The sequence below is a fragment of the Mya arenaria genome, chromosome 4, assembly GCF_026914265.1.
Source record: "Mya arenaria isolate MELC-2E11 chromosome 4, ASM2691426v1".
NCBI lineage: Eukaryota > Metazoa > Mollusca > Bivalvia > Myida > Myidae > Mya > Mya arenaria.
This window is the reverse complement of record NC_069125.1, coordinates 25257132-25280278: the sequence shown is the minus strand read 5'-3', so window position 1 is coordinate 25280278 and position 23147 is coordinate 25257132. Positions and strand designations below refer to the sequence as shown.

General features: G+C 38.4%; 1 protein-coding gene and 1 non-coding gene across 3 annotated transcripts; both read left to right on the top strand.

The window, feature by feature from the left end:
* The first annotated feature begins 12537 nt into the window (after nt 1–12537).
* Nucleotides 12538–12614, top strand: Trnac-gca (transfer RNA cysteine (anticodon GCA)). Its single transcript has one exon. It is a non-coding gene; the product is annotated as a tRNA-Cys (tRNA).
* Nucleotides 12615–14575: 1961 nt separating this feature from the next.
* LOC128232239 (tumor necrosis factor receptor superfamily member 16-like) lies at nt 14576–22719 on the top strand. Of its 2 annotated transcripts, none has more exons than XM_052945686.1 (6): nt 14576–14735; nt 15286–15727; nt 18919–19083; nt 19721–19859; nt 21128–21222; nt 21789–22719. In XM_052945686.1, the coding sequence occupies exons 1-6, from the start codon at nt 14676–14678 to the stop codon at nt 21803–21805; spliced, it is 918 nt and encodes a 305-aa protein (XP_052801646.1). In that variant the 5' UTR covers nt 14576–14675; the 3' UTR covers nt 21806–22719. The 2 variants fall into 2 exon arrangements, with proteins under 2 accessions (XP_052801646.1, XP_052801648.1); XM_052945688.1 differs by having other exon boundaries at nt 14607–14791.
* Nucleotides 22720–23147: the final 428 nt, after the last annotated feature.

Below are 23147 nucleotides of genomic sequence, written 5' to 3'. Positions count from 1 at the left end.
TACATTTAGAGTGAACTTTCAATAAGAAATGAGATTGAGTTTCAAAGAGACAATACATTAATCGGGCAACAATTCATTAAATGGAAGTTTATTGCATTGATAAGAAATTGCTACACCCAGATCTAGAATATTGGAGCCTTAAACCATAATTATACAAAAACCTTGTTATATGTACACAGACAATATAATTATTTTTAAGATATTTGGTAACATGATTGCTTAATAATATCATTGTGTCAATGTTGTGATTGTGAATTTTTGGATTTCAGTAAATATTTCTAAATCAATTCTGGTGTTTATTATTTTCTAAAACCCAAATAAGTTTTCGACTGGCATGGACAGGCATAGGATAGCATAGTATGAACAGAGACACAAGTGTCTTCCATAACACTCGGTTTTACTAGATGTTTATAAAAATAATATACAATGTAGCACGAAACAGCATTAGAACTTAATACAAGAGTGAAATGTACAAATACAATTTCACTCTACGTTACTGCCTTGACAGTTTGAATGTGTTGTAAGAATGCAATGTAAGTTTATATTAATTCGTTCATCCCCACCAAAGGCAGATGGTTATTCTTTCATAGTTAATGTCTGTCCGCTTCTCCATCCCCCTGTCCGTCCGTCTATAACTTTTTTCTGTCCCGAGCCATATCTTGGTACTTGATAATAAAAACTTGAATGAATGTATATGTGATGAGGGAAATGATGTGTTAAGAGATTTTACATTCCACTAAAAAAATGTATTGCAGATTTATGGCCAATTGGAACTTAATAATAGCTTTTTATTTAAGGAAATATTCCACCAGGCGCCATATCTTAATACTAGTGGGTTATATACCACTTTCCATAAGGTCATACACATGAATGGGAATGGTGCATCTCAATTGCCGTCAAAATCTATATAATTATGTATAGTAGAGTTATGTCCCTTTGTTACTTTCAAACAACCATTACTGCCTGTAGACAAAAACATGTCCAACCAAAACTCTGATGATTTGTCAGGCATAGTGACCTCAAACTTGGTAGTTTGTTGATATTGACAAGTAGATGACCCTTATTGTTTTTAATGCCAATACGGTACTTTAGGAGGTATTTTTCTCTGTTTAATGTTTATTTGATGAACGAGCTGGTCGGTTAAAGTTTTCCGATGAATATCCTATGAAATTAGTAGCCTTCCCGTTTCGACTGGTCATTGTTTCGGGTTTCATTACAAATATTACCATCAGTAATTTTTCTCTGAAGGTTACGAGAGCATCAGTGTCAAAAGAAAGATATATATAATATGTCCCCCTAATGTCATAAAATATAGATGGTCCCCTTACTGCCTCAAAAATAATATAATATATACACTGGTCTCCATTAACCCTTCGACATATATACCTGTCCCCTTAAAGCTTTTACAACTTGTTTTATTTTTATCTTGGAAAGAGCAAATTATTGCGATATCTTCAAACCAATGATATAAGATTGCTGACAAAAAAATCAGATCGTAGATTTTCATGTTTCCGTTCGAAAATTAATGTTTTGTGGCTTAAACCGTTACTAACGGTTTAAGAAAAATGCATAAAACATCAATTTTTGAACTTAAATATAAAAACCTGCAATTTTAGTTAGCAGTCTGATATTACTGGTGTCCATGGATTTTCGCAAAAATTGGCTCGTTCAAGACAAAAAATAAAAATGTTGTCAAATCATTCAATCTGTGAGAGTGCAGCTTTAAAACCTGCAATATACTTATAATTTATTAAGGCGTCCGTAAATAACGAATATTTTTTGTTAATTAATTTAAGAGGCATAAAGCTTGTACACGTCTTAAATGATCATTTCAGTACTACATTATTAACAAAAAAGCAATATAAAGTATAAAACAAAAATATACAATTTTTCCCCTTAATGCCGTACAAAATGCCGGTCTCCTTTATGCCCTAAGTAGATTTTGCATAAATATATATATGTATACATTCGGAGCTCCTCGGCCATTTTATCGAAAACAACCTCGGATGTATTTGGACGGTTTACATACTCAAAAAGAGGTACGTTTAAGTCCGCTGCAAGTAGATCGCGTAGTAATTTTATATAGAAGTTAACTTTATAACTGAACTCTTGGGAATTTTAATTATGTTTGCAATAATACACTTCACTGGCAATCAATTTAAACCTAGATCAATAAATACAACTCTGAAACACTACATTTAATTAATGACACAATTCAAAAATGAACGAACTATTTCAACAGATGTACCGGCATACATCCGAGGTTGTTTTCGATAAAAATGGCCGAGGATATTCGAATGATATGTATAATGCAATCTTACACTGGTTTCGTTTATGAAAGGAAATTTGGCGGATTTGTAATTATGTTTATGTCTTTCGGGTAAAACAATGTCAGAGCTCTAATATTTAATGGCAATTTTACTGCTGTAGACATTGACTTCAAAACTTCAAAGTTTATTGACAAATCGGCATATAACAATACCTTTGGCCATTAAACATATGACAAATACAACTACTAAATGGTTTATAAAGAATACAAAAGGAAATTAATATAAACAATAAACCGTCCATTCCCCTCCATCGGTGGTCATGTCACAGTAAACACTCATTCGGAGCTCCTCGGCCATTTTTATCGAAAACAATCTCGGATGTATTTGGACGGTTTACATACTCAAAACGTGGTACGTTTAAGTCCGCTGCAAGTAGATCGCGTAGTAATTTTATTTAGCAGCTCAACTTTATGACCTAACTCTTGGTAATCTTAATTATGTTCGCAATATTACACTTTACTGGCAACCCATTTAAACTGAGATCAATAAATACAACTCTAAAACACTACATTTAATTAATGATATTATTAAAAAAAATACGAACTACTTCAACTGATGTACCGGCATACTTCCGAATGAGTATACACTAATACATATGTATGTGTATGTGACCTCCAAGTGGTTACGTGGTACACTCCACTTTAATGAATTTCCGTCTAATTTAGCAAATCGTAGCTATCAGCTAATAACATCTAGGGCATTCATGTACACTGTTGCAATCATTTTTTATTGATTTGAATCAGGTGAGGCGGTATATATAAACATTTGCTGGCAGATTTAGTAGGCAGTCAATCCAATTTAAGGTTAATAACATAACTTTAAAGAAATCGGTCCTTTACATCCAGTTCGAGCCAACGGGGAACTTGAGCCAACCGAGTTCGAGCCAACGGGGAACTTGAGCCAACCGAGTTCGAGCCAACGGGGAACTTGAGCCAACCGAGTTCGAGCCAACGGGGAACTTGAGCCAACCGAGTTCGAGCCAACGGGGAACTTGAGCCAACCAAGCTCGAGTCAACGGGGTTTGACTGTACTGTCACCCCATAGTTTGAATATTGAACAAGGTCGACACTACAACATTCCCGGACATGATAGGAAATTTTATGTCAACTTTGTCTTCTGAATGATTAAGATGAATTTCTTTTAGTTTGTCGAATATATAGCGACATTAAACAGACTTATATCCCGAGATAGTATATATGAAATTCAAGTAAGTTAGGAATTATGGCATTAATTAATACTGAAAGGAAATCTTTGTTAACAAATTAACCCTGTCAATGGTTCTCAATGTGACGCAACTAATGTAAACGTATCTTATTTTCAGTAATATATTTTGCTGTTTTTTAGTTGTACATCTTTTTGAAAATTGCATGAAATAGTCATTCTAAAATGGAAAATCGTCGAAAGAGCCTATAATGGTACAATGTTGTATGTATGTATTTTCAACCACAAATGGTTTGATACGACACCATTTATTTTGTGTAAGTACATACGTACTACCGTAAACTTTTAAGTGGTCTACATTTTATTGTGTACACTACCTACTAAGTGGGCCAATGTTTATATACATGTCGCTCCACTTAATTTAAATAAGAAACGACTGACTGCTGGATTACTGAAATAAATGTATTGTAAAACTTAAGAAATACTACTGGACAAAATAAAATGTTGACCACTAAAACATTCTAACTCCCACCCCCAACAATCACCCCCGCCCCACCTCGAATTCGTCTGTGGTTGAGTACCTCTTAAAATATAGTATAATAGTTTGTGTAGATAAACATGGTTAAAGGAAGGTCAATCATATACAGTCAAACCTCGCTATCTCGAAATTGTTTGGTCCTCGGGGGAAATAGTTCGAGATTACGAAAAATCGATAAAACCGACTTACTAAACTCAATATATTCGTAAAAATCGACATAACCAAAACTTCGAGATAACAAAGTTCGACATAGCGATTTTCGACTATATATATATATTTTGTTCAAGTTGTTTTGGTAGTTTGTTGTTTGTGGTGTTACTCTTTCATTGTCATTTGGCGGTCTAGCGTTTTACCCCTGAACATGGTTTGTGGTGTTACTCTTTCATTGTCATTTGGCGGTCTAGCGTTTTACCCCTGAACATGGTTTGTGGTGTTACTCTTTCATTGTCATTTGGCGGCCTAGCGTTTTTTCCCCTGAACATGGTTTGTGGTTTTACTCTTTCATTGTCATTTGGCGGCCTAGCGTTTTACCCCTGAACATTGTTTGTGGTGTTACTCTTTCATTGTCATTTGGCGGCCTAGCGTTTTACCCCTGAACATGGTTTGTGGTGTTACTCTTTCATTGTCATTTGGCGGCCTAGCGTTTTGCCCCTGAACATGGTTTGTGGTCTTACTCTTTCATTGTCATTTGGCGGTCTAGCGTTTTACCCCTGAACATGGTTTGTGGTATTACTCATTCATTGTCATTTGGCGGTCTAGCGTTTTACCCCTGAACATGGTTTGTGATGTTACTCATTCATTGTCATTTGGCGGTCTAGCGTTTTACCCCTGAACATGGTTTGTGGTGTTACTCTTTCATTGTCATTTGGCGGTCTAGCGTTTTGCCCCTGAACATGGTTTGTGCTTTGTATACATGTATGCAACTCATTCATTGTCATTTGGCGGCCTAGCGTTTTGCCCCTGAACAAGGTTTGTGCTGTGTATACGTGTATGCCACTCATTCATTGTCATTTGGCGGCCTAGCGTTTTGCCTCTGAACAAGGTTTGTGCTGTGTATACGTGTATGCCACTCATTCATTGTCATTTGGCGGCCTAGTGTTTTACCTCGAAACATGGTGTGTGGTGTTTATACGTGTATGCCACTCTTTCCGTTTCATTTGGGACCTTATGTTTTACCTCTAAACATGGTTTGTGGTGTGTATACGTGTATGCCTCTCATTCATTGTCATTTGGCGGCCTAGCGTTTTACCTCTGAGCATGGTTTGTGCTGTGTATACGTGTATGCCTCTCATTCATTGTCATTTGGCGGCCTAGCGTTTTACCTCTGAGCATGGTTTGTGCTGTGTATACGTGTATGCCTCTCATTCATTGTCATTTGGGGCCTAGCGTTTTACATCTGAGCATGGTTTGTGCTGTGTATACGTTTATGTCACTTATTCCGTGTCATTTGGGACCTAACGTTTTACCACTTAACATGGTGTGTGGTGTTTATACGTGTTTGTCACTTATTCCGTGTCATTGGGGACCTAACGTTTTACCACTTAACATGGTGTGTGGTGTTTATACGTGTTTGTCACTTATTCCGTGTCATTGGGGACCTAACGTTTTACCACTTAACATGGTGTGTGGTGTTTATACGTGTTTGTCACTCTTGAGCGTTGTCACTCGTGTTTTACCCCTAAACATTATTATTCGTGGTGTTTATACGTATGTATCCCTTATTCAGTGGCGTTTGGGGCCAAACGTTTTGCCTACAAACATGTGTTTTTTAGGGGTTTTTGTGTGTGTGTCTTAAAATAACAGTCACTATTAATCCAAACTTATTTATTTTATTACATTTGTGAAACAAATTATAACAACAATATTTATATCGAAATCACTTTCGTTGCAAAATGAAACGCAAGGGTGGGGTCTTGTGTTGTGAGAGAAACTAAACTTACGTACGCCCGTTTTCACAACAAAAAGGAATGCTTTATATTGACGTGAGAGTAGAAACATCATATATGTACAAATGATAAAATGTTGTGTGTATTAAATTGCTCCCCTTTGACAACATAGGCGAGTGCATTGAACTGAATTGAATTAAGGGTCAAAACATCAACGTTGTACAAATGATAAAATTGTGTATGTAATCAATTGCTCTCTTTTGACAACAAAGTTTGAACTGAATTAAGTACCAACTAATGCATACCAAGAGGTCGAAACATCATCGTTGCTGACCGTAGATGAAGGAACAATAAATATCTGATTCCAGAGGTCATTGCCGTTCCCGGTATTCCGTAGTCACCGTTGAGATTTTCTTTCAAACACCGGTTATACCACCAGACTCCATGATATCTATATGCACAGCTGGCATTGAGAATCCGACCCTGGTCATTATCGAAGGTAGAAAAGTTCTGCCCGTATGGCGAGTAGCTTGACCCATCAGACAGATTGTCCCTACCTGTCACTGTAACAAAAATGAAATACTATGTGTATTGTATCATTTTACAAAATATTTTAATTGTTATGTCACTCGTCTCAAGGACCTTTACTCGAGTATTTATCGTTGCTTCCACCCCTCGCAAGGAATGCAACTCGAGCAGTTATCATTGCTTCCACCAATCTCAAGGACCGTTACTCGAGCAGTTATCATTACTTCCACCCGTCTCAAGGACCGCAACTCGAGCAGTTATCATTACTTCCACCCGTCTCGAGGACCGCAACTCGAGCAGTTATTATTGCTTCCCCCCGTCTCAATGATCGCAACTCGAGCAGTTATTATTGCTTCCACCCGTCTCAAGGAACGCAACTCGAGCAGTTATCATTACTTCCACCCGTCTCAAGGACCGCTACTCGAGCAGTTTTCATTTATAGGTTACCCGTCTCAAGGACCGTAACTCTGCCATTTATCATTGCTTTCCCCTGTCTCAAGGACTTTAACTCTGCCATTTATCATTGCTTCCAACTGTCTAAAGGACCGCAACTCGAGCATTTATCATTGCTTCTATCCGTCTGACCGACCGCAACTCGAGCAGTTATCATTGCTTCCACCCGTCTCAAGGACCGCAACTCGAGCCGTTATCATTGCTTCAACCCGTCTCAAGGACCGCAACTTGAGCAGTTATCATTTATATGTTATCGTCACAAGGACCCTAACTCTGTCATTTATCATTGCTTCCACCCGTCTCAAGGACTGCAACTCGAGTAGTTATCTTTTATATGTTACCCGTCTCAAGACAGTAACTATGCCAATTATCACTGCCTACACCCGTCTCAAGGACCGCAACTCGAGCCGTTATCATTGCTTCAACCCGTCTCAAGGACCGCAACTCGAGCCGTTATCATTTATATGTTACCCGTCACAAGGACCCTAACTCTGTCATTTATCATTGCTTCCACCCGTCTCAAGGACCTCAACTCGAGCAGTTGTCTTTTATATGTTACCCGTCTCAAGGACAGTAACTCTGCCAATTATCACTGCCTACACCCGTCTCAAGGACCGCAACTCGAGCCGTTATCATCGCTTCCACTCGTCTCAAGGACCGCAACTCGAGCAGTTATTATTTATATGTTACCTGTCTCAAGGACCGTAACTCTGTCATTTATCATTGCTTCCACCCGGCTCAAGGACCGCTACTCGAGCAGTTATCATGTATATGTTACCCGTCACAAGGACCCTAACTGTGTCATTTATCATTGCTTCCACCCGTCTCAAGGACCGCAATTCGAGCAGTTATCTTTTATATGTTACCCGTCTCAAGGACAGTCAGTCTGCCAATTATCACTGCCTACATCCCGTCTCAAGGACCGCAACTCGAGCCGTTATCATTGCTTCAACCCGTCATAAGGACCGCAACTCGAGCAGTTATCATTTATATGTTACCCGTCATAAGGAACAATTAGATACACTTGTATAATCCGTATGATCTCTTTACATGAATTGGATTTCGAAATCAAATTTATTATTTAATGTTTTGATATCATTTGTTGAACATGACATGCTAGTTAAAAGTCAAGGTCAGAAAATAAAACCATAAATAAGGAAGCGGCTTGTCAGGAGGATAACTTAAAAAGAACCGAAGGTATTTAAAGGAAGTTTGGAACGTCCTTGTGTACAACTGGTGTATATATGCGAAACGCGAAACAAAATAAATATAGTAAATTGTCAAATTTTAAAAATATAGGATAGCATTTCAAGAATTCATTGATTATTGCAAGCAATGAAACATTTCTTAAAATGATTTCAATGGTTAAATTTTGATATTAAACCTGCACATTATCATTATGTGATAACAGTTTAAAATATAAATTATTGTTTTTAAATCCGCAAACGGCAGTGCTAACCTGCATGCTATCAGTTTTATCAATGCAGAACATTTAACCTACGCCCACAAAGTAAATATTGACAAAATAGCTTGACAATAAAGAACTGCTTTATTGGATAGCGAATAATTGCGTTAGCCATTCCTGTTACATCAAGATGTAATCAGTATTGTATATGATTTTAGGTTTACAATGAAAGCTTAAATTGTTGTGTGTGTGTTAAAGCACACTGGTTTGTCTCAATCCTAGAAATTATTTTACCTGAGTAGAGTTTACATATTTAAAAACAAACATACTCTAAAATATGGATCAAACTTGTTATCTGACATTTTCTTTTCAGTTAAGCAAATATAGAAAAGTCGTCATTTCAAAGGTTAAAATAAAGTAAATTACTTTACCAAATCGGAAACGCTGAAAGTTGTAAAGATAATTGGCTGAAACATTTGGTGGTTTTATATAATTCAATGCATTTCTTTAAATTTTATAAGCGATATCATGTACATTGTACTTCATTGATGGCGTTTGAAACCTGATGTTAGAGAGTACGTGTTACATATATATACACATGTATGCAAGTGAATGAACTTATCCTCTAAATAAACTTGTGATTGAAAACTGTCGTAGGTTTGGGCATCAATTTAACGCCATATCTTTCTCTTGAAAATAAAGAAGATATGTTACGATGTGAATTTAATGAGAAATTATAATGTACCTGTATCAATTACTCAAACTAATAGACAGAAGCAACTACTACAAACATGGCTGAGTGGATTGAAGCAGCCGAACTCTCACCCTTGAAGTTTTGGGTTCGAGCCCCCATCCTAGGAGCACCTCTCTCGGTTTGGTATCATTTGAAAGGGATTGATGTGCAGAGAAAGATTATGCCAAAAATTAACTTAACAATGAAGGATAAAAAAAGTTTTTTTAGCTTTGTAATATTGCAAAACAGCTCATTTACGTCCGATTTCAGTTGAAATAAAGGAAAAATATAAAATAAAATAAGTTGCAATACTAATTTGTTTTGTTTTTTCGGTCATTTGTTTTACATATTTGTTTTGCAGTAAATAGATAACTTAATTAAATGGGTTGAAACTATTATCTATTTTTATATAAAATAACAGGCTGTATAACTAAGCGTGACGCTTGTATGATAAACTTACCTGTACTAAATTACCTGTGTTCAAACTCAAAGTAAAAGTAGACATTCTTTTTATTTTAATGGTAATATTTTAAAAGTTTTGTTTTCCTATCATATAAGCATTTGACCATAAAATTAAACTAGCGTTGGTTCCTCAAACATTAGCATATATGAGAAAAAAGTAAATAAGAACAATCAAACAGAAACTATGAAAGCGTCCAGGTGCTAAAGTGAAAAATATTTTCCAATATACTATCTCCTTATTAGAAGATACTCACTCATAATAATGACTTAATACGAGATATTATCTCCTAATTAGGATATACTTACTCATAATTATGACTTAGCTAATCGTTATGAAGGTGTACATGTACACTCCGCCTTTTACAATTGAACAAGTACACCAGTACTGGTACACCATCATCGTACCAATGTGTTTAACAACCTTCACCGTGCCATGTGCTTACCCCCCTCATCATGCCAGTGTGTTTATTCCCTTCACCGTACCAGTGTGTTTAACCCCCTACCCGTGCCAGTGTTTTAAACCCCTCACTGTGCCAGTGTTTTAACCCCCTCCCCGTGCCAGAGTGTTTAACCCCCTTATCGTGTCAGTGTGTTTAACCCCTCACCGTGTCAGTGTGTTTAACACCCTCACCGTGTCAGTGTGTTTAGCCCCATCACCGTGCCAGTGTGCTTACCCCCCCCCCCCCTTACGTTGTCAGTGTGTTTAACCCACTCACCATGCCAGTGTGTTTAACCTCCTTACCATGCCAGTGATTTAACCCCCTCACCGTGCCATTATGTTTAATCCCCTCACCGTGCCAGTGTGTTAAATCCCCTCACCATGCCAGTGTGTTCACCCCGCCCCTCACCGTGCCAGTGTGTTTAATTCCCTTACCGTGTCAATGTGTTTACCTCTCAATATGGCAATGTGTTTTAACCCCTCACTGTGCCAGTGTGTTTACCCCCTCCCCTCACCGTGCCAGTGTGTTTAAACCCCTCACCGTGCAAGTGTGTTTACCCCCCCCCACTGTGCCAGTGCGTTTCCCCCCTCATCATGCCAGTGTGTTTAACCCCTCACCGTGCCAGTGTGTTTAAACCCCTCGTCGTGGAAGCGTGTTTTACCCCCCTTACTGTGCCAGTGCGTTTGCCCCATCACCATGTCAGTGTGTTTAACCCCTCACCGTGCCAGTGTGTTTAACCCCAATCACCGTGCCAAAGTATTTATACCCTCACTGTGCCAGTATTATTACCCACATCACCGTGCCAGTATGTTAAACCCGCTCACCATGCCAGTGTGTTTACACCCTCACTGTGTCTGTGTGTTAAACCCCTCAACATGGCAGTGTGTTGTATAACCACCTCACAGTGCCATGTGTGTTCAACATACTAACCATGCCAGTGTTTACCCCACTCATCGTGCCAGTGTGTTTAACCCCCTCATCGTGACAGAGGGTTTAATCCCCTCGTTGTGCCAGTGTGCTCAGTCCCATCACCATGCCAGTGTGTTTAACACCCTGACCATATCAGTGTGTTTACCGTCTCACCGTCCGTGTCAGTGTGTTTGATCCCCTCATCGTGCCAGTGTGTTTAGCCCCCTCACCGCGCCAGTGTGTTTAACCCCTTCACCATGCCAGTGTGTTTAACCACCTCATGGTCCATGTGTGTTCAGGCCCCTCAACGTACCACTGTGCTTAACACCCTATTCATGCCAGTGTGTTTACCCCCTCACTGTGCCAGTGTGATTAACCCCTCACCGTGCCAGTGTGTTTAACCCCTCACCGTGCCAGTATGTTTAACACCATCACTATGCCAGTGTGTTTACCCCATCACCGTGCAAGTGTGTTTAAGCCCATCACCGTGCAAGTGTGTTTACTCCCTTATCGTGCCAGTGTGTTTAACACCCTCACTATGCCAGTGTGTTTATCCCCTCATCGTTTCTGTTTGTTTAACATCATCACCATGCCAGTGTGTTTAACCCACTCAACATGCACGTCTGTTTAGCCCCCTCACCGTACCATTGTGTTTAACCCTCTTACCATACCAGTATGTTTACCCACATCACCGTACCAGTGTGTCTAACCTCCTCACTGTGCCTGTGTGTTAAACCGCCTCATCGTGCCAGTGTGTTAAACCCCCCTCACTGTGCCTGTGTGTTAAACCCTCTCACCGTGCCAGTGTGTTTAACACCCGCACTGTGCCTGTGTGTAAACCCCCCCTCACTGTGTCCGTGTGTTAAACCCTTTACAGTGCCAGTGTGTTTAACCCCTCACCGTGCCAGTGTGTTTAACCCCGTCACCGTGCCAGTGTGTTTAACTCCCTCACCGTGCCAGTGTGTTTAACACCCTCTCTGTGCCAGTGTGTTTAACCCTTCACCGTGCCAGTGTGGTAAACCCCTCATCGTGTCAGTATGTTAAACCGTTCAACGTGCCAATGTGTTTAACCAACTCACCGTGCCAGTGTGTCTACACCCCTACCGTGCCAGTGTGTAAATGTGCCAGTATGTTAAACCCCTCATCATGTCAGTATGTTAAACCCTTCATCGTGCCAATGTGTTTAACCAACTCACCGTGCCAGTGTGTCTACTCCCCTACCGTGCCAGAGTGTTTAACCTCCTAAACGTGCCAGTATGTTAAACCCCTCATCGTGTCAGTATGTTAAACCTTTCATCGTGCCAATGTGTGTAACCTCCTCACCGTGCCAGTGTGTCTCCCCCATACCGTACCAGTGTGTTAAACACCCTCACCATGTCAGTGTGTTCAACCCCATTTCTGAGCCAGTGTGTTAAACACCCTCACTGTGCCATTGCGTTTAACTCACTCACCATGCCAGTGTGTTTAACACCCTTACTGTGCCAGTGTGTTTAACCCCCTCACCGTGCCAGTATTGTATACACACTCACCATGTCAATGTGTTTAACACCCATCCTGTGCCAGTGTGTTAACCCTCTCACCTTGCATGTGTGTTTAACTCCCTCACCGTGCCAGTGTGTCTACCCCCCTCCCCAAACCTTGCCACTATGTTTAACACCCTCATTGTGCCAGTGTGTTTAACCCCTTCACAACAGTCCGCCCGGTTAGCTCAGTCGGTAGAGCGTTGGACTGCAAATCGGACAACCCGGGTTCGATTCCCGGGCGGACCAGGTCACTTCTGTTGTACACTGTACCACTGCCCCTGGCATGTACAGAAGTTGTCAGTTCCTTGCAGAGGTGAAGGCACCTAGTACTGGTTAACCGCCCAGGATAGGTGTTCGGTGGTTAAACTGTCACTCTGGGACCCTTCAATGTGCTCACGCCGGGACCCGGAGTATAAACTACTAACACCACCACCAGTGTGTTTGACCTCCTCACCGTGCCAGTTTGTTTAACACCCTCACCATGTCAGTGTGTTTAACCCCCTCTCTGAGCCAGTGTGTTTAACCCCCTCACCGTGCCAGTGTGTTTAACCCCCTCTCTGAGCCAGTGTGTTCAACCCCCTCACCGTGCCAGTGTGTTTAACCCCTTCACCGTGCCAGTGTGTTTGACCTCCTCACCGTGCCAGTTTGCTTAACACCCTCACCATGTCAGTGTTTTAACACTCTCACCGTGTCAGTGCGTTTAACACCCTTTCTGTGCCAGTGTGTTTAACCCCATCACCTAGCCAGTGTGTTTAACTCCCTCACCGTGCCAGTGTATTTAACAACCTCACCGTGTCAGTGTGTTAAACACCCTCACTGTGCCAGTGTGTTTAACCCCCTCACCTAGCCAGTGTGTTTAACTCCCTCATCGTGCCAGTGTATTTAACACCCTCACCGTGTCAGTGTGTTTAACCCCCTCCCTGTGCCAGTGTGTTTACCGCCTACACCGTGCAATGTGCTTACCCCCTTCACCGTGCCAGTGTGTTTAACCCCCTTTCTGAGCCAGTGTGTTTAACAACCTCACCGTGTCAGTGTGTTTAATACCCTCACTGTGCCAGTGAGTTTACCCCCCTTTTCTGGGCCAGTGTGTTTAACACCCACACTGTGCCAGTGTGTTCAACCCCCTTTCTGAGCCAGTGTGTTTAAGACCCTTACTGTGCAAGTATGTTTAACAACCTCACCGTGTCAGTGTGTTTAACCCCCTTTCTGAGCCAGTGTGTTTAACAACCTCACCGTGTCAGTGTGTTTAATACCCTCACTGTGCCAGTGAGTTTACCCCCCTTTTCTGGGCCAGTGTGTTTAACACCCACACTGTGCCAGTGTGTTCAACCCCCTTTCTGAGCCAGTGTGTTTAAGACCCTTACTGTGCAAGTATGTTTACCAACCTCACCATGCCAGTGTGTTAAACATCCTCACCGTGCCCGTGTGTTTCACTTCAAATGGCACCTTGACGCTTCCATACTTCTTCCAATGTAAAAGGCGGAGTGTACAACTTTATAACGATTAGCTTAGTCATAACTATGAGTCAGTATCTTCTTATTAGGAGATAGTATACTGGAAAATATTTTTAACTTTGGCACCTGGACGCTTCCATAAGAAACTCAAAACGTAGAACGTAAACAAACATTTTTGTTCATATTTCCATCCAAGGTCATGTTTGAAAAGTATAAAATTCCTTCTACCCACGTTATTGTTGCGAATTATCAAGCATAGAATCATAGTATAGTGTCTATGTATTTGAATCTGTACAAAACTCTTTTTCTGTGTATTTTAGTGGTTACAGAACAACGAGAAGTAAACAAAACTTTGTATCAAATTTTGGTTTGAGCAGATTTCAGATCTAGTATCAGTTATACAACTAGGAAGTATAAGAAGAACGCGCTGTAATAAATATCATGCTTTCAATGGCAAAAACGTATAGTTGTTTTTTCTATGCGGGACATTGTTACATTGTAATAGTTGCAGTGTGACGAATTTTCCCCAGCCGTATAAAATAGTTGACTGTAACCTAAAAAGTTATTTCTCTATTTATTTTGATAGTCATTTAGTTAAGAATAATTTTGTCCAATCATTCTGATTGCAACCAATCAAAGTGCTTGGTTTTAAACCAATCGACGCGCAGTTTAAACAACCAATGAAAGCATTGCTTTGCGGCGTATATAAAGCCGAGTTTTTCACATTATCGTCATTCTCGATGGAGACACCCTACAGTTTACACCAAGAAATGATTGGTATTAATCAAGTAGAACTTTGTAGTTGCTAATCTAAAATATTATCTATATTTACCGTAAAGCTCAGCTTTGAGGTATGGTACAGTTTATAGCTGACGAGTGGACCGGGTTGTTGTTGACAGATACGATAGTTAATGTAATGCATACACTTCTATACTCTTGCTAGAAAGCTCAGCTATCCTGTGAGGCATAGTAAGTTGAAACGTCAACAATCTTTCAGAGAAAGCTCTGCTTTCCTGTTGGATGAAGTTAGAGCATATTTATATTTAGATTGCAGACGCAAAGAAAGAAAGTGAACGCATTTTATGTATTTACCACGCAATTTATGTATTTACCACGAAAGCTCGGCTATCATTAATACACACGATACAGCAGTTTTAAAATTGAATATTTGTAATAGGCAGTTTTAAAGGCATAAACTGTATTTCACTAGCACATCTTAAATGTATTAACATAGTATTAAAATTTATTGATGGAAACCCATGTATCTATTTTCCAAATTTATAATCACCTCACCAGGGTGGAATGCGACCCATCCTTTTTTAAATTGATAAGTTTATAGTAGTGTTGAAATAAACAGCCTAAGTATAAATAGATTAAGAAGGTTTCCCGTTTTAAAAATCCCACGACTGGTCTTGGCTCATTTAAACAGGAGCTACCCATTTCTAATGCATTCTATATTTCAGGAATACTTCATAACCAAAATGGGGCGTGACACTCTAGTGGCTAGTGCTTTGTTCGTGTTAACTGTATTCACACGAGGACTTTTGGCACAGTTAAATGACACTTATTATTCAATAGAAGTTAACTTTGAAACCATCGAGTGTAAAATGTGTCCGCCTGGCACTTACTGGATTCAACATTGTAGTCAAGACGGTGGCCAGGCAGTATGTCAGGCCTGTCCGAATGGACGCTTTACAGAGGACTACAATCGAGCGATTTATTGTGAAAGGTGTACTGAATGTAAAGGAAATTATAAAGAATCGCGTGAAGTTGTGGCAGAGGCGTGTACGCGATTTCACGACACGATATGTGAGTGTAAAGCAGGGTACTGGAGAGAGGAAGGAATAGTCGGAGATTGCCGAGAAGTGTCGCCGTGTAAGCCCAGATATGGCGTGAAAAAGTTGGGTAAGTTGTTTTGCATATATCTCAAACCAGAATAACAAATAAAATTTTACTTAAAGTGAATTGAATACCATTATGTAAAATTGTTAAATGTGTATTGAACCACAGGCATCTGAATGATTGTTTGTCACTAAAATGTTGTTTAAAACCATTTTGGGTTCATACAATGAGATAAACAACATATCTGAAGATATTTAGTGTCTTTGATATACAAAAAAGAAACAAGGTATGTAACTCAAACTAACCCGATTTCACGATAGAGTCCAGTTTTATGCAAATTTCTCAACCAACATATAAACAATCCATTTTTAAATAAGTAACATGGAAAGAAGATTCAATTACCTTTAAAATGGTGTGCGATATGTTGGTATAACTATAGTGTCTTCAGACAAACAAGCATAATACAATGTCCAATTCTCGTGTTTTTCTTTAGTCGGAAAGAGGACAGTAAAATCAAATCGTCAATTTTCCCCGTGTAAACAGTACTAAAGACACTATAGTTTTACCAACATATCGCACACCATTTTAAAGGTAATTGACTCTTATTTCCATGTCACTTATTTAAAAACGGATTGTTTATATATGTTGGTTAAGAAATTTGCATAAAACTGGACTCTATCGTGAAATCGGGTAAGTTTGAGTTACACTCAACGAGTTAGACGAGTTAGACCCACTTTCCGTTTCCCTATCGCGGCCAACACCATGATTTTATCGACTGTCCGCGTTCCTCGGAGTTTGAATTTAAGGCCCTCGGAGGGTGATCAGTCGACCGAAGAATAACGAACTCGGCGTTCCTCGGAGGGGTTAACTCCGCGAAACTCTGCGGACACTAGATAAGAATCTACGCTAAAGTTATATTTATTTTATTAAAATTTTCAACCGATTACGACAGCTCCAGTAAATTGCTATTATTCTTTTTCCTCTGTCCGTTTTGCATGAAGTTAGCTTACCACAAGAATGCAGTCGTATTTCACTAGTTGTACATGCATCTTATAATCGTGTTTTTGCTAATGACTGATAAACACATTTCTTCCGAGAAATTCTAGGTTACACATTTTCGGAAAATCAGGAGGTCAAACACGCGTTCAAAGTTCACAGCGCATGGTTTTGAAAGCCTTCTTGCCTCGTTTTCTGTGGAAAATTCCATGAAACGTCATAGCTATTTTTAACCACCAATAATAAATAGTATATTCTACATTGTATTGATCACGCGCTTGACGTCAGAGGTCATGGTTCAAAATCGTGTAAATAGTCGGCTGCTTTATGATGCAATAACTTAGTGGATAATGATTCAATGTTTATAATTCAAGACAATATTCAATTGGCGTTTACGGACATAAATACAAATTAAACGCTGTTACATGTAAGAATCTTTTACGCTTAACAATGTGCTTAAGCATAAAAATAAATAACTTCTAAACAAGAATGATTCCTTGCTTATCTGATTAGACTCGGAGTTCCACCGCGGGATCATAAAATCGGACGATTCTCAACGCTATCGTTCATATTAAACTCGGCGGTAAGCCAGCCACTTGGAGGAACTCGGGGGGATTTTAGCGAGGGCAACAGTTTTACCCTCGGAGGAAACCCGCGATCATCGACTTTATCCCTCGGAGTGAGCGAGGAAAGTGGGTATAACTCGTTGAGTGTACTGTACATACCTTGTTTCTTTTTTGTATATCAAAGACACTATCTTCAGATGTGTTGTTTATCTCATTGTATGAACCCAAAATGGTTTTAAACAACATGTGACAAACAATGATTCAGATGCCTGTGATTTGGACTAGGCTTGATCCTAAATGCAGACCTTCATCGTTTAAAGCAGCATACAACGTTTTAATTACATTGTACTTCCCCCGACGTTGTGTAACGTTTCTTCCCTAGCTAGCTCGGACACGCTATCTTAAATTAAACTATAAACCTATTCTCGGACTGCATTGTCCCAAAAATTAAGTATGAAATTAATATTATATACACGTGATTGACAATGATTGCTTACAAAACCGAATGATTAGAAATAATTGGTATGGTTCAAGAATCAACGTTCAATTATTCCAAAAGCAAGAACGAACAAACAGAAACAATACAACAACTATGCTATAACTTCAAACAGGACCAGCATACAATACGCTTATAAACCAATCACAATATATCAGCGAAACCCACAGTCCTAAATGTATAGCTTTTACGGGGAATCAAACCATTGACCCTGTTCCGTCTGTATCGCAATGATCCAGGCTTACTAAGAGGCCAAAAAGAAACCCCACGGATGTCCGAACCTGGAAACTAGAAGCTGTAGCGCAATGCTTCACTTTAATTCTCCTAGCCTCCAATAGTTCAGAACCCGCCCTAAACAGTACAAAAAGATACTTCAAAGCTTCCCTATATATTATTAACTTGATGTTCTTACATCGGCGTCGAGACACGAACTAACTATTTCTATGCTTTTTGCTTCTTATATACCCTAACATCACGTGACCAAAATGGAATGGTCCATTCTTAACAAACTCTAAGGATGAAACCATTATATATAATTAACGTTACAGAGTAGGGGTGTCAAGTTTATCAAACTTACGAAAAAGTAGAAAACTATTAAGAATACAACTTAGTTCGTATTAATTAATTATTTACTAGCTAAATTTAGACATTTAATACTAAAACCATAACATTAGTATTAAATACACGAAATCATCATAAAGAAGTCATAGCGATAAAGCGAAAATCAAATACTCTATAAAATTTACTAAAACAGAAATGATTATTTTCCGGGCTCCGGACTACATGAATCCATGAACATTACAGTTGTAAAAAAGCACTGTTCTCATCAAGGGAATTACTGCGTAGGAGTTGAATTGATTTTTTAACACGTTTGGATTTTTTTTTGTCACAACATTTGTTCCCAAAAAGTGAAGAAAAAAAAATCACTCCTTTGAAATCCATGCATGGTTTAGTTATGTTTTTGGTATCTAAACTTACATGTTATCAGCTCATTTTAAAATAATTTCATACCAAATTTTGAGAATTAGTCAATGTTCCCATATTTTGGTAATGGTGATGCAATGTTGATATAAATCTCTTTCTGTATACATGACTTTCATTTATTGTATTGGTTAGCAGTCTTGGGCAATCTACATGTTCTTTTTATTGAGTGAATAAGAGAGGACCAAGTTCAACCTAATGTTCACTACTTACAGCGAACAGTCACAATGATACAACATGCGAGAGATGTGTTAACGGGAAGACCTTCTCCAACATCAGTTCCGAGGTGACGCCATGTCAGAACTGTTCAGTTTGCCCCGAGGGATGGTTACAGAAATGGCCATGTAACGAATATGAGGATACTGTCTGCATTCCAAAAGGTGGTTCTTATTGTAAATATAAACATTATGAAAGTGTGCGTCATGCTAAATCTTAAACCGTGGCCATAACTTAAAACCATAAGAAACTTCAGTACGCATGTGACATAAGTGTGTACTTGGCACCCATCGGTTGTCCTCTTGGTTAGTTGTAGAAGTGAAATATTTCTGACCATTCGTTTACAAAAATAGACAGTCATAACATCTATGTAAAAATATCAGACTTACAGCCCTTTTATTGATGATGTTGAAGTGTTAACATTTTCCTTCAAAAATGTTGTCAGGTATTTTAATAGCTTATTTTATGTATTGTCCAAGGTCAAGATTACATATGTATGGCAAGTCGAACTAGTATGGAGTGAAGGACAAACAAAAACAGGTTGAATGAAAAACGGGCATTTATTTTAAATGCCATAAATGTTGTTATGTAATAAAGGAGGTATTTTTGAATTGTTTTCCGAAAAAAACATATCTAGGTGGACAAAACAGTCAAAAGGAACCACCGGCCAGAGTATCTGGAATATCAATACATTTGTACAATTAAAAAAAATGCCTTTAAAAACATTTATACTTGTTTTCGTTGTACCACACTATTAATAATGGATATACAAAATTGTATGTATTACATTGTTTATTTCAGATGAAGTTAAAGAGTATAACAAAGTTGGTCTTATTGTTGGGGTGGTCTGTGGCGTTTCAGTACTCATTCTTGTGAGTATCATCCTTTGCTACTGTTGTCGAAAAAAAAGCGCTCAAGTTCTTCAAAAGTTGCGTAACAGGTACTATACTTATTTTATATACATATTGGTTGCTTACTCATTGAATGCACCATTTTTGTTTCACTCAGTGGTCAGTGAAATTATGGAAAGAATATAAGCAGTTTTTCTTTCATAACGAAATGAAACCAATATTGTAAATTAGTATGAGCCCTTCAAGTTCTTACTTTATATACTACTGATTCTCAAAAATATAATGTGACTTTATTGTTATCTCCAAAGTGTTAACAAGAGACACCTAGGACATTGTTAAAATCAATAATACCAGAAGTATGGACTCACCATACCCAATGCTTGCCACATTGTTAAAATCAATAATACCAGAAGTATGGACTCACCATACTCAATGCTTGCCACATTGTTAAAATCAATAATACCAGAAGTATGGACTCACCATACCCAATGCTTGCCATATTGTTAAAATCAATAATACCAGAAGTATGGACTCAACATACCCAATGCTTGCCACTTTGCTAAAATCAATAATACCAGAAGTATGGACTCACCATACCCAATGCTTTCCACTTTGTTAAAATCAATAATACCAGAAGTATGGACTCACCATACCCAATGCTTGCCACTTCGTTAAAATCAATAATACCAGAAGTATGGACTCAACATACCCAATGCTTGCCACTTTGTAAAAATCAATAATACCAGAAGTATGGACTCAACATACCCAATGCTTGCCACATTGTTAAAATCAATAATACCAGAAGTATGGACTCAACATACCCAATGCTTGCCACATTGTTGAAATCAATAATACCAGAAGTATGGACTCAACATACCCGATGCTTGCCACATTGTTAAAATCAATAATACCAGAAGTATGGACTCAACATACCCAATGCTTGCCACATTGTTAAAATCAATAATACCAGAAGTATGGACTCGACATACCCAATGCTTGCCACATTGTTAAAATCAATAATACCAGAAGTATGGACTCAACATACCCAATGCTTGCCACATTGTTTAAATCAATAATATCAGAAGTATGGACTCACATACTCAATGCTTGCCACATACATAAAAATGGCGAGTAGTAGTTGTTTACTGAAATAAGTGGTGGTTGAGGTAGGTTGAGGTTTGATTCAAACATATGTTAACCAGACAGATGCTATCTCGATCAAGTTAATCAGAAGTAAATTGTTAAACTCTTTATCTGGACAGGGAAAAATCTTAAATATTACCTGTGCCTTTTAAAATTATATTACTAGCTTAAGAAGTTGGACACAATGAATCCGTTTTGTTTCTTTTTCATGCAGCTGGAGAAATAGACGACGTCAAGAAAACGTTGATGATGAGGAACAAGCTAACCCACTACAGCAAGGCAATGATATTGAAATGCATCAAGTAAATGGTAAGTACTTTTTAGCTAGTCTAACCAGTGTATTGTAATAGCCACTGCCTTGGTTGATATCTTCAGTGGCAGGTACTAAGTGTCACTGTTATAGTCATCTTGCAAAATCCCTAATTGGCTATAACATGAAAATCGTTAAAAATATTTGAATACCAACCTCGGTACACATATCATATAAGACGCTATGCATATATAGGACAAGAATCCGTGCATCTGACTAACACATTTGCTTTGATTGAAAGAGAAAATGTCAAGCACTGGCAACCGCTTGTGGTGCACTTGTTGTATAGGCAGGGCACATGTTGGTTTAAAACTTCCCAAAGATGCAAGGTTTCTTAGATATAACATGAATTATTCAAGAATATAGGACAGAACATGAAACTAATGAGATAACATTTTTATTGGAAGAATTTATAAAAACACGATCCACCCTAGTGTCCAACTCTTTATTTATTATATCAAGACATTATACTCTTATAAATGTACAGTTAAACATTTTTATATTGGCTTCCCAGTTCAGTGACTACAATGAAACTAAATTCATTATTTTAATGTTTCCATTTCAGGAGGAAACAACAGTTAGTGAACACCTTTACCTTAGAGTACTTACTGCAAGAAGAACCTTTGAGTACTTACTGCAAGAACAATGTCATTTGAGCGCAAAATGCTGATTTACTTGCCACGCTCATATGCAAGCTCGAGAATCTCATTGGCAGAAGCATAGCCTGAATACTCATCCGTTTTACGAAACACATACAACGTGTATCAACAAGGGTTGATCTGACTATGTGCAGTAGAACTCTGTAAGAATTGCATGTACGATAGAACACGTTAAGAATTACATGTATGCTAGAACATGGTTAGAATGACGTGTACGGTAGCACAATGATTGATTTACGAGAGTATCAGCGAGCATACATCTTTGAGGGTGTTACGTGTACTAGTGTTTTAAATTATGTACTTCATTGTTACTGTTCAAACCCCTCCTGTATTGGTTTTGTTTTGTTTAATAGTCTTGTTTCATATGCATGTTGACATACATTAAAATCAACTGTGTTCTTGTATTTATTCATTCAATCAAATTATTTTGTGAGGACTACATTGCAACCTTTTAGTGGGAAAAATACTCAATGTCTAGAAAATGGTCCTTTCAATGAGTTTAGATTTAATTTGATATTAGAAATACCAGCAGAAGAGAGGGTATTTTAAGAACTTTTGGACATTATTTTTTATTCCAGGCATTAAAATTTTCAAATTATTTTTAATTGATTTGTTATTGAATAAATATGTTGTTGTTTAAAGCTGTTTCTGGTTTCTCTTTCTCTGTTGCATTTGGTGCTCTTCCCAAAATTACGACTTCAAACCTCATGCACATACTGGGGTCTTTCGAGCATATGCCAAAATGTCATAAAATTAAGATGTTCTGTTAAATATGTCTGTATCATCAATTTAATTCAACTTCATTATAGCAAAATCAAATAAAAACTGACCAATGAAGCTCCTTGTTTTGAAATAGATAACAGGGTTTTAGCTAAAGAGTTAAGGACGGGTAATGCACACTGTCCTTTTTTGGAAGTACTCTTCTGCCCTCATGGCGATCAGCATGTGCACTCCTCCGCCTTCATATAATTCAATGCTTAAGACTGCAAAATATTTTTTTTTTGTTTTGATTGAAAACATATTCACTTTACACATTTGGCAATTGAAACCTACAATGACTTCAATTGAAAGCAATTCCAAACATTTTGGTGCAAATTTACAATGTTCAAATTATTCACTGCCCGTTTCTTTTGAAGCACCCTGTCCCTTTCCTGCAGCACCCTGTCTTTTTTTAAAATCTGGCTAAATCCCTAAGAAGGTATGTCTACTCAGAAATATCATCTCGAAAAAGCGTTGGTAAGATAACCCCTGATCATCTTTTAGAG

What these genes read in the sequence shown, in the direction of transcription:
- LOC128232239 (XM_052945686.1), top strand. Translation starts at nt 14,676, where the DNA reads ATGGTACAGTTTATAGCTGACGAGTGGACCGGGTTGTTGTTGACAGAT. An exon ending in ATATGGCGTGAAAAAGTTGG is followed by an intron (nt 15,728 to 18,918) that starts GTAAGTTGTTTT and finishes CACTACTTACAG; the next exon opens with CGAACAGTCACAATGATACA. An exon ending in TACTGTCTGCATTCCAAAAG is followed by an intron (nt 19,084 to 19,720) that starts GTGGTTCTTATT and finishes TGTTTATTTCAG; the next exon opens with ATGAAGTTAAAGAGTATAAC.